General features: G+C 42.0%; 1 protein-coding gene across 1 annotated transcript; it reads right to left on the bottom strand.

The window, feature by feature from the left end:
* Nucleotides 1-297: 297 nt before the first annotated feature.
* Nucleotides 298-3367, bottom strand: rps16 (ribosomal protein S16). Its single transcript, XM_083934882.1, has 6 exons — nucleotides 3316-3367; nucleotides 3174-3225; nucleotides 1869-1970; nucleotides 1439-1535; nucleotides 1285-1332; nucleotides 298-484 (listed from the first exon to the last, which is right to left on the bottom strand). Exons 2-6 carry the CDS (start codon nucleotides 3219-3221, stop codon nucleotides 339-341), a joined length of 441 nt encoding a protein of 146 aa, XP_083791008.1. The 5' UTR covers nucleotides 3222-3225; nucleotides 3316-3367; the 3' UTR covers nucleotides 298-338.
* Nucleotides 3368-12604: the final 9237 nt, after the last annotated feature.

The raw sequence follows: 12604 nt of genomic DNA, 5'->3' as shown, positions 1-12604 counted from the left end.
ATGCATCAGACTTAATCCTTTAATAATAAAGGCAGACAATATCTAGAAAAACGGATTCATGTTGTAAAAGTAAATTACAGTTCATTATAATCACCATCATTGTTCATTGCTCCCTATTGTCAGAAAGCTGTAATTTATCGTCAACTACATGTCTTTATGCGCCGTGAACAAGAAAAAACAACTATTGTACTTGTTAAATCCAGTGATTTTAACTCCACAAACAGATTGGAAAACAGGTTGTCAGCAAGCCATCTGCACAGTCTTATAATAATAAGAATAAGAAAACAACAAATGATATTCTTTGTTCCTCCAATTTATTAAGAAAATGTACAGGGGGATTAACGGTAGGACTTCTGGTAGCGGGCACGAGCTCCAGGTCCACCGAACTTCTTGGACTCGCAGCGACGTGGATCGGCAACCAGCAGGGTCCTATCGTACTGGATCAGGATGTCCTTGATCTCCTTCTTGGAGGCCTCATCGACATCTGCAGGAGGACAGGCGCTCAAGGTTATTCTGCACGTTAGTCTCTACATACTGTACACTATAGAGAATACTGCGTGTATAACACAGTCAGCACCAACATGTTTGCTCACACATTTTCACTTTCTTTCTCATTCAGCTGTTTAAAACAAGCTTTGACCCCATGGACATTAATTATTCGATTAAAATTCACCAAAGTGGAAAACAAGACATTCAGTTTTGGGCACTGCTCATGAATCAGAGATCACTGTGACAACATTTTGCTGAACTGCTCTTAAGGCTGAGCGATTTATGACTATTATTTATTGATAGAAGACTTTGGATATTGAAATATGACCCCAGTGACGTCTTTTCCTGGTTTAAAAGGATGCATTACAGTAGAGCCATATTTTTTTATGCATCAAAACATCTCATTGTTTATTATGTGAAAGCACAAATAGTCCAACAACGTTGATGTCATTTCAATATTAAAAATGCATTTGATCAAAATGATTGTGGTATTTGATTATCTCTGTATGGCCCTAACCATTTGTTATACACAACTCAGTTTAAACCTGTCACTTCATTAGTAACTTAGAGTGTATCTCTGATGCTAAACCTCTTTTGAGTGCTGTAGTTTCATAAAATCTAGCCAGATTTCTTATTTGACCTGTAATGCAATTTGTGATTGTAACATACATCACTAAATGAAAAACACTTCCAACATATATCCGACCTCAATTTGTTGTTTTTTAATAATGTGCAGCAAGCATGTTCTCAATACTGTAAGTGATGTTTGGGCACTTGACAAAACGTAATACTCACACTTCTGGTAGTAGGCAACAAGGGATTTGGAGATGGCCTGACGGATAGCTGGAAGTAGAACAACAACAATAATAAATGGCAGAACGGTGAAAAATCCTACAACATACTGACTGTTGGTAGATAAATATGAAGCAACAAATGTTTTAATCCTTACCATAGATCTGTGCAACATGTCCACCACCCTTCACTCTGACTCGGATGTCAACTCCAGCAAAACGCTCCTTGCCCAGCAACAGCACTGGCTCCAGAAGCTAAAATAAATAAATAGCATGTCAGGCATTTAAGCAATAGGAAGGAGCAATAATGGGGAACGAGATGTCTGCAGGTGTATATGCGTTTATAGACCACTACTGTGCCCAGTGAAAAACTGCTAGATCCCTACTGACTTCAAAATGGTCTTGCAGGCCATCATCAGCAATTAAAAAACTGATTTTAAATAAGCAGTTATGGATAATATTGCTGTCAGCAAGGACAGTAAGCCTCCACTTTATGTTGAGGACAGTTCACAACTGACACCCATATCATCCTACACTACCCATCAGCCATGTGCATCTCTATGCACCACTTCTCTCAATGGGACTCACCTTGTACTGGAGGGTTGCAGGCTCGACCATGTCCAGAGGTCTGCCGTTCACCTTGATCAGGCCATTCCCCCTCTTGCAGTGGGCGACTGCTGTGGCGGTTTTCTATGACAGGAACATCAGGTACCGTCAGAAAACAATTTACATATAACATATTGAAACTTGTATTTCAGCACACAAGTTGATGTCATGTTGTTGTATGTGTACATATAGGTAAATGTTGGACTTTCTCTTAATGGAGGCAAGTGCAATCTCTTCCCTGCAATAAGAATATCCACAAATGAATGGCGGCTTGTTACTAAGATTTTAAACTGCAATATCACCCCACACACCAGACCAGGTTCTCATTTTAAAATTGTATATTATCCTACAGGGATGGTGAAAGTAATCCCTCAGTGCAGTGTCTTCCCTTGACACATGCTTTATTTTGGGCACTTTATATTTACTGTAGATATTTGTGTACTCAGTGGATGTGTATTGTGTGCTTTACTGTATTATGACATATCAGTTTTACCCCAAACTAAGTATCTATGCATCTACACTAAAAAGCTAACAGCCCTTGACACATGCTTTATTTTGGGCACTTTATATTTACTGTAGATATTTGTGTACTCAGTGGATGTGTATTGTGCGCTTTACTCTATTATGACATATCAGTTTTACCCCAAACTAAGTATCTATGCATCTACACTAAAAAGCTAACAGCCCTTGACACATGCTTTATTTTGGGCACTTTATATTTACTATAGATATTTGTGCACTCAGTGGATGTGTACTGTGTGCTTTACTGTATTATTAGGACATCTCAGGTTTGCTCCTAACTTAAGTTTGTGTGCACTAATCTATCTATACATCTACACTAAGAAGCTAACAGCCCTTACATCCTGAATTCAGACATATATTTGAGGACAACTCCTAATTTCTCGTGACATTGATGGATGCTGACCTTTACAATTAACGGGTCAATAACGAAGAGTTTGTTTGAATGCGACATGAGCTAAAATTAACGTGGTAAGTATCACAAGCATCAACCATTGCTAGCAACCAGACGAGCTAACCTTGCTACAGGAACCGGCCAACGGCGAACCAAACAACACTTTCACGGGTGCTTTACCACGATAAACAGCAAATGAGCTTCAAACACCGTTTCAGGTCGTCTGAACTAGTATGACTCTACGTAACAGTTTAATAAATCGGTGTAAAACGACGCCACACTACCACATCGCGTTAGCTCCTTTAGCTCATGTGCGCTAGCAAGACAGGGTAGCCACAGCACCACGCGTGGATAATATTCTGTATTTTACTTACTTTGCGTCCGAAAACCTGGACAGATTGCAAAGGACCTTTAGCCGGCATGTTTCTGAAACACACAGGGAACAAACAGTTACGTTATAACCTGATGAATACGTATCATTTATTGGGTTTTAAGGGATCGGGGTGACGAACATACCGTCTTCAGCTCGGGTGCCGTACGGAGAGACCGACGGGGTTTCACACGCCGAGTATCAGGGGCTATTCCGCGACACTTCTGACGCGCTTTGCGGCAGGTTTTTGCGACAGTTGCTCTCGCTCTACCTCCATTTTACTTTGTCATTTCATGAACTTTATTTTTATTTAAAAGGAATTAGTTTACAATGTCATGGCATAGAAAACATGAGAAGGCACACTGGATAAAAAATAGTAACTAAAACTGTAAAAAAATAATAATAATACCAATAATAATAATGAAGAAGAAGAAGAAGAATTAGGCAAGGCAACTTTATTGTATAGCACTTTTCATACACAGGGCAGACTCAAAGTGCTTCACAGCACAACATGTCATGAATTCAAATGCATTACAGAAAGACAAAGAGAATAAAAACATAGACAATAATAAAAACAGTGCGGACGTTAAAAGTGCAAAGATTCATCAGAAAGCTAAGGTGAACATAAAAGTGTTCAGTCTAGTTCTAAAAGTGGTCAGAGTGGGTGAAAGTCTCACATCTTCAGGAAGTTAATTCCAGCTGTTTGTTGCATAGTGACTGAAAGATGCTTTCCCTTGATTTGAATTACTGTTATTTAATGTTTCACTCTGTTATTATTCAGGTTACACACACAGGCCCGAAATACACACATGCACAGACAGGACCTATATACATGCAATTAATGGAGAGATGTCAGAGCGAGGGGGCTGCCAGTGGATCAGCGCCCGAGCAGTTGGGGGTTCGGTGCCTTGCTCAACAGCACCTCGGGAGATGACCACCAGTCCACGCTCCATTCATGGTTCACATAGGGACTCGAACTGGCGACGCTCCGGTTCCCAGCCGTGTCACCTATTTCGGGCCTGTGTGTGTAGATTAATAATAAGAGTGAAAAAATTAAATTTCCCCGTTGCGGGATAAATAAAGTAATTCTTCTTCTTCTTCTAAAGCAATCCATAAAACCTCCTTACATAAAGCTCACAATATAAATAAACTACGGCATTTAAAAGAGATTACTTAGTACGCTAATGCTATCTGTTATCCAAGCTGTGTGTAAGAAACAAAAAAGCGGTAAATATCTGGAAACATCTGATACGGTGAATGGGTTCTCTCTACATACAGTACATACTGGAAAGATACACTGCATGTTCACAGGAGGGAAAAGTGGCTGTCTAAACAACAGAAACCAGAGGAAGCAGCAGCAGCAGCACAGTTCTCCTGCCAACTAAAGGGTAAAGATCAGGATACAGTAGCTAAAAAAGGAGGAATATCAGTTTCTTTAGAAATTCTTCTAGAAAAGCGGCATTGAGCTCATAAGAAGAAGAAGAAGAAGAATTACTTTATTAGTCCCACAACGGGGAAATCCGATTTTTTCACCCTATTATTGTTATTCATTTTACACACACACAGGCCTGAAATACACACACATGCACAGACAGGATCTATATACATGCAATTAATGAGAGATGTTAGAGCGAGGGGGCTGCCAGTGACCGGGGCCCCGAGCAGTTGGGGGTTTGGTGCCTTGCTCAACAGCAACTCGGCAGTGCCCAGGAGATGAACTGGCACCTCTCCAGCCACCAGTCCGGTTCCTAGCGAAGTGACCTATGGACTGAGCTACTGCCGCCCATGTTGACATCAAGGATCTGGCGGAGTCAAATCACAGCTATATACAACCTTTTACATAGCTTTAAATATATGGATGTTAATCTACACTGAAGCTTGTGAATCATACAATGCAGCAAATCAGAAACGATATTAAACCCTCAATACATTTTGACATGTGGGTCTCCTTCTCATCCATTTTATAAATTGCCACACAACGGCACCCTCTAGTGTTGGTGAAATTAATAACATCATTTGAAGCATGACATCATTGCCATCTCAGCTGGGGGCAAGGTTGAAGAAGAAGAAGAAGAAGAAGAAGAAGAAGAAGAAGAAGAAGAAGAAGAATTACTTTATTAATCCCAGGGAAATTCGATTTTCTTTTCACTCTATTTTTATTCATGTTACACACACAGGCCCGAAAAACACACACACACACACACAAACAGGCCTATATACATGCAATTAATGTTGAGATGTCAGAGCGAGGGGGCTGCCAGTGGACCGGCCCCCCGAGCAGTTGGGAGTTCAGTGCCTTGCTCAACAGCACCTCGGCAGTGCCCAGGAGATGAACTGGCACCTCTCCAGCCACCAGTCCATGCTCCATTCATGGTCCACAGAGGGACTCGAACCAGCAACCCTCCGGTTCCCAGCCAAGTCACTTATGGACTGTTGTATCATCAACCAGAAGCTGTCTGTCAGGAATCGGTGCAGGGCATTCATTTCCCCTACATTACACTGGGACAGTTCAAACACAAACGTGGTGCTCCGTGGTGTCATCGAGCCTCATTCTAAAGCTTGTTGTGAGTAAAACCCACAGAGGTCGTGTGGTCCAGCGCTGCTCGGAGGCTGAGGAGCTCACGGGGTCAGGGTGTGGGAACGGGACGAGATGTGGGAAAAAGGAAGCAGGGAGCTTTTTGGACGTCGAATATCAAACCGTAGTCATACACAAGAGACAGTCTTTGATCTGACCACAATGTTGAACAATGTTGATCTAACCAAATTAGACTCTGACGGCAGTTTGTGGGAAGAAACTGGCGTCAAACCGCCCCCCTTTTCTGCTTTCTTAAGAAGCTCCATGAATGTGCAGTTGACACAAGTGGAGAAACAAAAAAAAGGTGACAAAACAAATTGTACCAGAGCCTTGAGACGGACACTTGTCAAGAATCTCAAGCACACACACACACCCCGCAGAACAACACGGAAACGAGAGAAAAGTGTCAGCTTCAAGGCACGGCCTTACCCTTAAAGGAGCTGCAGGGCCATTCCTGGGTCAGAGAAGGACCGAAGATAGATAGCATCTCGGGAAACTGTATACAGTGGTGTGAGTCATGTGTGCAGTGCCTACCTATGCCTGACATTTACTACAGTGAGACTGGTGTTTACAGTGTCGGCCACGGGTGAAAAGGCACCTGGCTTCTTTTATTGTCAGGGAGAATGCGGACTCCCTTCGGGGCAGCGCGCTGAGCCGCTGCCTGGACTCCCCAATTCAAAACACAGAGGTGTGCATGGAGCCTCGTTTGTGTGAGAGCTAGAGCTAGTAGATTTAAAAGTTTACGTTAGATGCTCATGACGTTTACCTCCCTTTTTTTTTACAACACAGGCCTATAAACATTTTAAAATATTAAGCTTTTACCTTCTATTTTTTAAAGGAGCATTAACTTAGTTTTCTACTTGGGGGCAGTGGAAATGGATGTCCCTCCCCTTTCGGTGGACCCTATAGGGTAAATGGTAATGGTAAATGGACTTGTACTTATATAGCGCCTTTCTAGTCATCTGACTACTCAGGGCGCTTCACAGTGTCTGTCACATTCACCCATTCACACAGATGGCAGTCTGGACATCTACATACCATCTAATCTGATCTGATCTAACCATTCACACCACATTTACACACCCATGCGCAATTGGGGGTTCAGTGTCTTGCCCAAGAACACTTTGACATGTGGACCGGGGGGAGATGGGGATCGAACCACCAATCTCTCAAACAGACCCCATGGGACCTCAGCTCCCGAAGAATTTACATAGGTGTCGACAATTATCCTCTGGTCCCAGTCATTATCTGTCCTGGATTACACATATGATGTTTGAGGAATTCATTTATAATTTTTCATGTAAAGACTTTGAGTTTGGTCCTTGAAAGGCTCTGGAAAAGACGTAACGAGAAGGATTGCTTTTCATGTCAAGTCAAGTCAAGTCAAATTTATTTATATAGCACATTTCATACGACAATCGTGAACTCAATGTGCTTCGAGAAATTAAAACAAAGATACATTGTATAACATAAAATAGCATATAGGATCAAAATAATTAAACATAAACATTAAAACAAAACATTTAGGACATTATACAATCACACAAGAATGTATTATTATCATCATTTAAAAAGGAGATAGTGATAATAATGATAATAAAAATTCTTAAAGCAATCAAACAGGTAAGAAATAAAACACATTCTTTAAACATAACATGTTAAAAGAACATTCATGTCACCTATGTGGCGTGTAAACTCTTCTGGAGTTGAGGTCCCATGGGGTCTACCGGATCTTTTCATCAGCGTTGTCTAACCAACGCATCATTAATGGAATATAATAATGCTGCTGGACTTGAAACACAGGTCTATATTTTAGTTGTTGTGACTTGACATTCTTCACATATGATTTTTGTCAATTTAAAAGATAGTTTTGCAAGTCAAGGAAGTCCCAGTTTGTCGTAGTACCATTTACTTTGGTGCGAGACCGCTCAGACTTGCAAGACGTATCACCTAGCTAACTCATCTTCCGTGTTTGCTAGCTAGCTAACTTAGCTATGTTCCACCACACGCGTTATATGTGTAACAACAACTTATCTGATGTGTTTTATCTGGTGACTCTTTTTAATAACCAGGAAGCAAAAGAACGCGCGAGACCTGTTGCTCATGTGTGACATCACAACCGTACAGAATTTGGTTAATTTAAAGACACAGTTACTGAATACGGGTTGTGTGCATTTCTCTTTGGATTGAGCCTTTTACTACTGTCACAGTATTTATCTAGCACTCCAACCTGCTTTATAATACAAAAATACAAGGGAATCTCATTTTTCACAATATAGGGCCTTTAATGTGATGCTATTATATAGTGCAGCTTTAAAGCAGTCTCTAAATCCACATGGCTGCCTTCAGCAGAAGAATGAGGAAGCATCTGTGTCAGAATGAGTAATGACATACAGTAGGTGTTTGGACATTTTCCCCCTATGCTCTTATAGTGACAGATGGAGCCTGCTCCATTGAAGACATTATATGAGCGACTTAGTCCAGAGCCCAATCTGCTTTTTTCTAACACTTTCTTTTTGTTGCCCTTCCCCTTTCAGTTTACATGTGTCATGTCTGAGGGGTTTATTAGCCAACAGATAAATGCAAGGGATGTAGCTTTAGACTGACAGCGCCGATATTGACAGAGTCAGGCAGACAGAGGAAGTACTGTGTGGGGACCCCGAGCTGGACGATAAGCTCTCAGATAAACCTGTGTTTGTGTTATAGGTCACCAGGGGCCCCCGTCACTGTCTGCATAGGAAACATGTTAAGGACGCTGAATCGTTCCCGATTTCCTGCTCTGTATGGCAGTCCGCTAAAGCATACAATCCTTTTGTGCTGCTAACTGTCAAGTTCATCTGACAGTGTCCAGAACTCTCAAACATTGGACGTTAACCCCTCTCCGATTACTGCAGAGTACTGAAAACCCAACGCAATCACATTATCTTTTATTTTGTTGATAAAATCCTGATGTTCTTCGAAGAACCGAGGTGCTTAAATCTCACATTTTCTAAAGAGGCAGACACCGAGCTTCAGTGCTTCAGGAGAGGTGCAGAGCTTACAGAAGGAGAGGAGTCTGCAGTCATCCAGCAAAAGAGCTGGCAATAAATAAAGACCACACCATATATGTGCATTTCCTCTCCACGGCCTTATGGAAACACATCACCTGGAGGCACGACCCCTTCGACCTTGTCTTGTCACAGCACCGTGAACATGAGACAACGCTCTCAGATTTACAGGGGAGGAGATGCTGTTCCTGGCCGGCCATATCGTCTCATTTGCCCATAATAGGCCTTGCGGTGGTTGAAAAAGTGTTGCTGGTAATTGAAGTTTCCCTGAGCAGAAGGAGAAGATCTGCTAAACCTGGTAGGCGGAGAGGCAGAGAGGCCGTGAGGGGCGCGTAAAAAAAAAGGTTTTGTGAGGTATACAGAAGTGTGGTCGCCGTGGCAACGGGAGAAGAGTCTTTTTGGGCTTGTGAGACAGAAAAGTGCCATCCATGAAAAGGAGCTGCGAGGATGAATGTGTGAGTCAAGACAAATAGGATTCAAGGCAACAGGTCTTACCTTTTATATCCTTGTGCGAGGATCCATAAATAGCTCTCTCTATCTCACTAGTTCTTTCTGTGAGGTATGAATATAACCATTTCTTTTCATTTCACGACACACGTACAATTCAGGCATCTCAGACTAGGTCCTATATAACGCTCATTTTCAGGTCCATACCTGTATTTTGGATTTCTACTAGAACAAGTTCACACACGTTAATGTTAAAGAAAAACCCATTGTTTTTGTCTTTAAGACCCCCTCCTAAAAAAAAGCCTTGTCTGTTCTGATTGGTCAATCTTACCGGGTCTTCCGCACCATCACTGAAGCCGGGGAATGACTGTAACGGCACTATAGCAGCTCCTTCTACCTATTTAGATAGTGTAGTTGTGACATCACAACATACAGGAAGTCCTGACGCTAGTTTAAAGGCACAATTTCTGAATCCCGGCTGTGTGCATTTGTCTTTACTTCTTTCACAGTATTTATATAGCACTAAAAAAAAAAAAGACATGGAAATCTCACTTTTTTTACATACGGGACCTCTTAAATAATCAAATAAAGTCTTAAAATAATGTATTCATATACTTTTCAGATTAACACACGTTGCTACTGTAGACCTACATGATGAACTCAGACAGAATATCCCTACTTTCTAACCTCACATGTCAGGGAGCACCTTTGTTTTTTGTCTGATATTTTCAACTTTTTTTCATTTTTTTGTAAGAGTATTAGACTTTCCAGTACATCCCTTCTGGTACCCATATCCCATCTGTCACTTTCAAGCCTCTTTCCAAGAAACGACAGTCCCGAGGTGGTGGACCAACGAGCCACGAAAAGGGGGATTTCCCCAAACTGGCATGCAGTCACTCCCGGAAATGAGAGGTACCAAAATGGCCTGTCGCTGTGCCATGGCAGCAGTAAATATTGATGTCTGCCAGAATGGGTGACTGCTCATAGCACTAAAATGTAGCCCGGTATTGAACCCTGGTTTGGACTTGAGCCCCTTCCATTAATTTGGCTATTTCAGCACACATTTACCACATAGCAATGGGCCTTGCAGCTGTCCCATGCTCTGTCAACTTCCATCTAGCCTTGGAGTTGGGGCCACAGGATAAAGCAGAAGTGAGCGGGCACAGGACATATTGTCTCTACTCCCAGAATGCAATGCTCTGCTCAGATATCCAAATAACCTACAATTGTATCCCTTTTACTTTCTGGAGTAATTTCCTTTAAGTGCCATGAAAAAATATCATCAGGTCATAAGAAGTTAGGAAAAGTCAACACTATTGCAAGAATATGACTGATTTACAGTAAAGGACATAATTATGCAATGTTACTTATAACTGAAGGGTTTATACACAGTTATGGCCCATCCTTTAAAAGTTTTTTTAATTGTTAAAAGCAGACAGGAGAGAAATTAACATCTATTTATAAAGTATATATACTGTATATAAATCTATTGTAATATATCGGGCAACAATACACATAAACAAGCTGTCGGGACATCCTGTACGTTGTGATGTCACAGCAACTATAATGTTACAGTTTTACCCCCGCTGCAATGGCGGTGCAGAGACTAGACAAGATCCGTTTTGTGTAACACAAAGATCGCAGTTGAAGAAGACCCAGAAACACTGACCAATCAGAGCAGACTGCGCTTTTTCAGGAGGGGGTCTTAAAGAAGACAGTCTCAGACAGAGGGCAGACCGTATGAGAAATGTGTTTGTTGAACATTAAAGCATGCAAACATGTTCTAGTAGAAACACGAAATACAAGTATGAACCTGAAAATGAGCACAATGTAGGACCTATAAACCAGTTTATTTGGTTACATGTCGTCGCGTCATGTAGTAAGATTTAGAATGACCAGGATTCAGCAATATTTCATTTTTGGCTTTATTTGGAATACATTGGTTGTAATATACGATTTGATCTGGTTTAAGAAAACAAAATTATTCCACCCAGCCCACTCCAAAAGCCTCATTATGTATTTGAAGTGACACTTACTGTGTATAAAGGTTGAGAGGCTCCAAGCTGCACTTAAAACATTGAATTCATGAAGCTGATCTGGCAGTTGAGCAGGGCCAAACTTGCCAACATAACAGCCTTTCATTCGCCATTTGTCTGCGCTGTCACACATGCACCGGTACTTCCCCTCGATCAATCTCACTCACTCACTCACACACGCACACACACACACACACACACACACACACAGACACAACCACACACTCAGCTCGCCCACACAATCTGCTTCATCACCCTCCTTCTTCTCTTGTTCCATCTCGCTCTTGTTCTCCCCCTACTTATTTCCCTCCATCTCACCCGTTCTGTGTGAGCGTGTGGGGTTCATGTATAAGGCAGTGGCAGCGGGGTGAGAACGGGGCCATGTGGGGTCTGGCTGACATCGGCAGTGATATAGCCAGAGAGGGTCACCACTTATACTGTAGCAAAAGCCTTCTTTATTCCCCGATTTTCTTTTTTTTCCCCCTTTCCCCTCTTCTCTCCAGTGTTTCTATCTGATGGGCTCTGGAACACGGAGCCCTTGACAACATCTGGGAATACAATGATGAATATGATTGCTACCAGCGACTAGCATCCCCTCATTTCTCTCCTTGTATTCGCTCGTGCCTGCGCACATATTAAAATGTCGAAATGATGATGAAGTGTGACCTTGACATCATGATAAGTACATGTTACAACTTGCGGTCCGCTTCGTGCTCATGACAAATGATCGTCACGTCTTGTGTTTCATGTAGTGTGTCTACCTTGTCTTGGAGTATATTCAGTCGGTTTGTTATTATGTTTTAAAGCATATCATATCCATATTTTGTTTCCTTGTGTGTATAAGTCTGTGCTCAGTCACTCTGTGTTCCAGGCTCCCAGGGGTAGTGGAGACAGGGCTGGGAAGCTCTGATGGGAAAGTGGGCCAGCGCTCTTAGCCCTCCACTGGAGAGCTCCTTAAAAGGCTTGGAGAGATGATGTCGTGGACTCTCTCCTTTTTCCCCCTAGTGTTTTTTTTTTTTCTTCCTCCCCCCTACAGCAGCGGAGAAGCCCGGCAGAAGGAGCAGAGCCAGGTTTTTGCCAAACTCATCATGCACATCAGAGAAACACACGACATTGATGACTTCATAGGACTGAAATAAGGCTTCCATCCATCAGAAGCTGGAAAGGCTTGTTGTGAAAGACAGGGTTTCCTACGTTGAGAAATAGTCTTCCGTGTTGTACTCACTGAGTCTGCCTAAATATTTGAATTTTAGAGCGTTACTAACAATTACGGAACTGCCGCTAAGTTCCCTTTTATTCGCAAAGAGAAAAAGCAGAAACGATGAGGAAA

Source organism: Echiichthys vipera, assembly GCF_963691815.1.
Source record: "Echiichthys vipera genome assembly, chromosome: 20".
Classification (NCBI taxonomy): domain Eukaryota; kingdom Metazoa; phylum Chordata; class Actinopteri; order Perciformes; family Trachinidae; genus Echiichthys; species Echiichthys vipera.
This window is presented reverse-complemented; position numbering and strand designations above follow the sequence as displayed.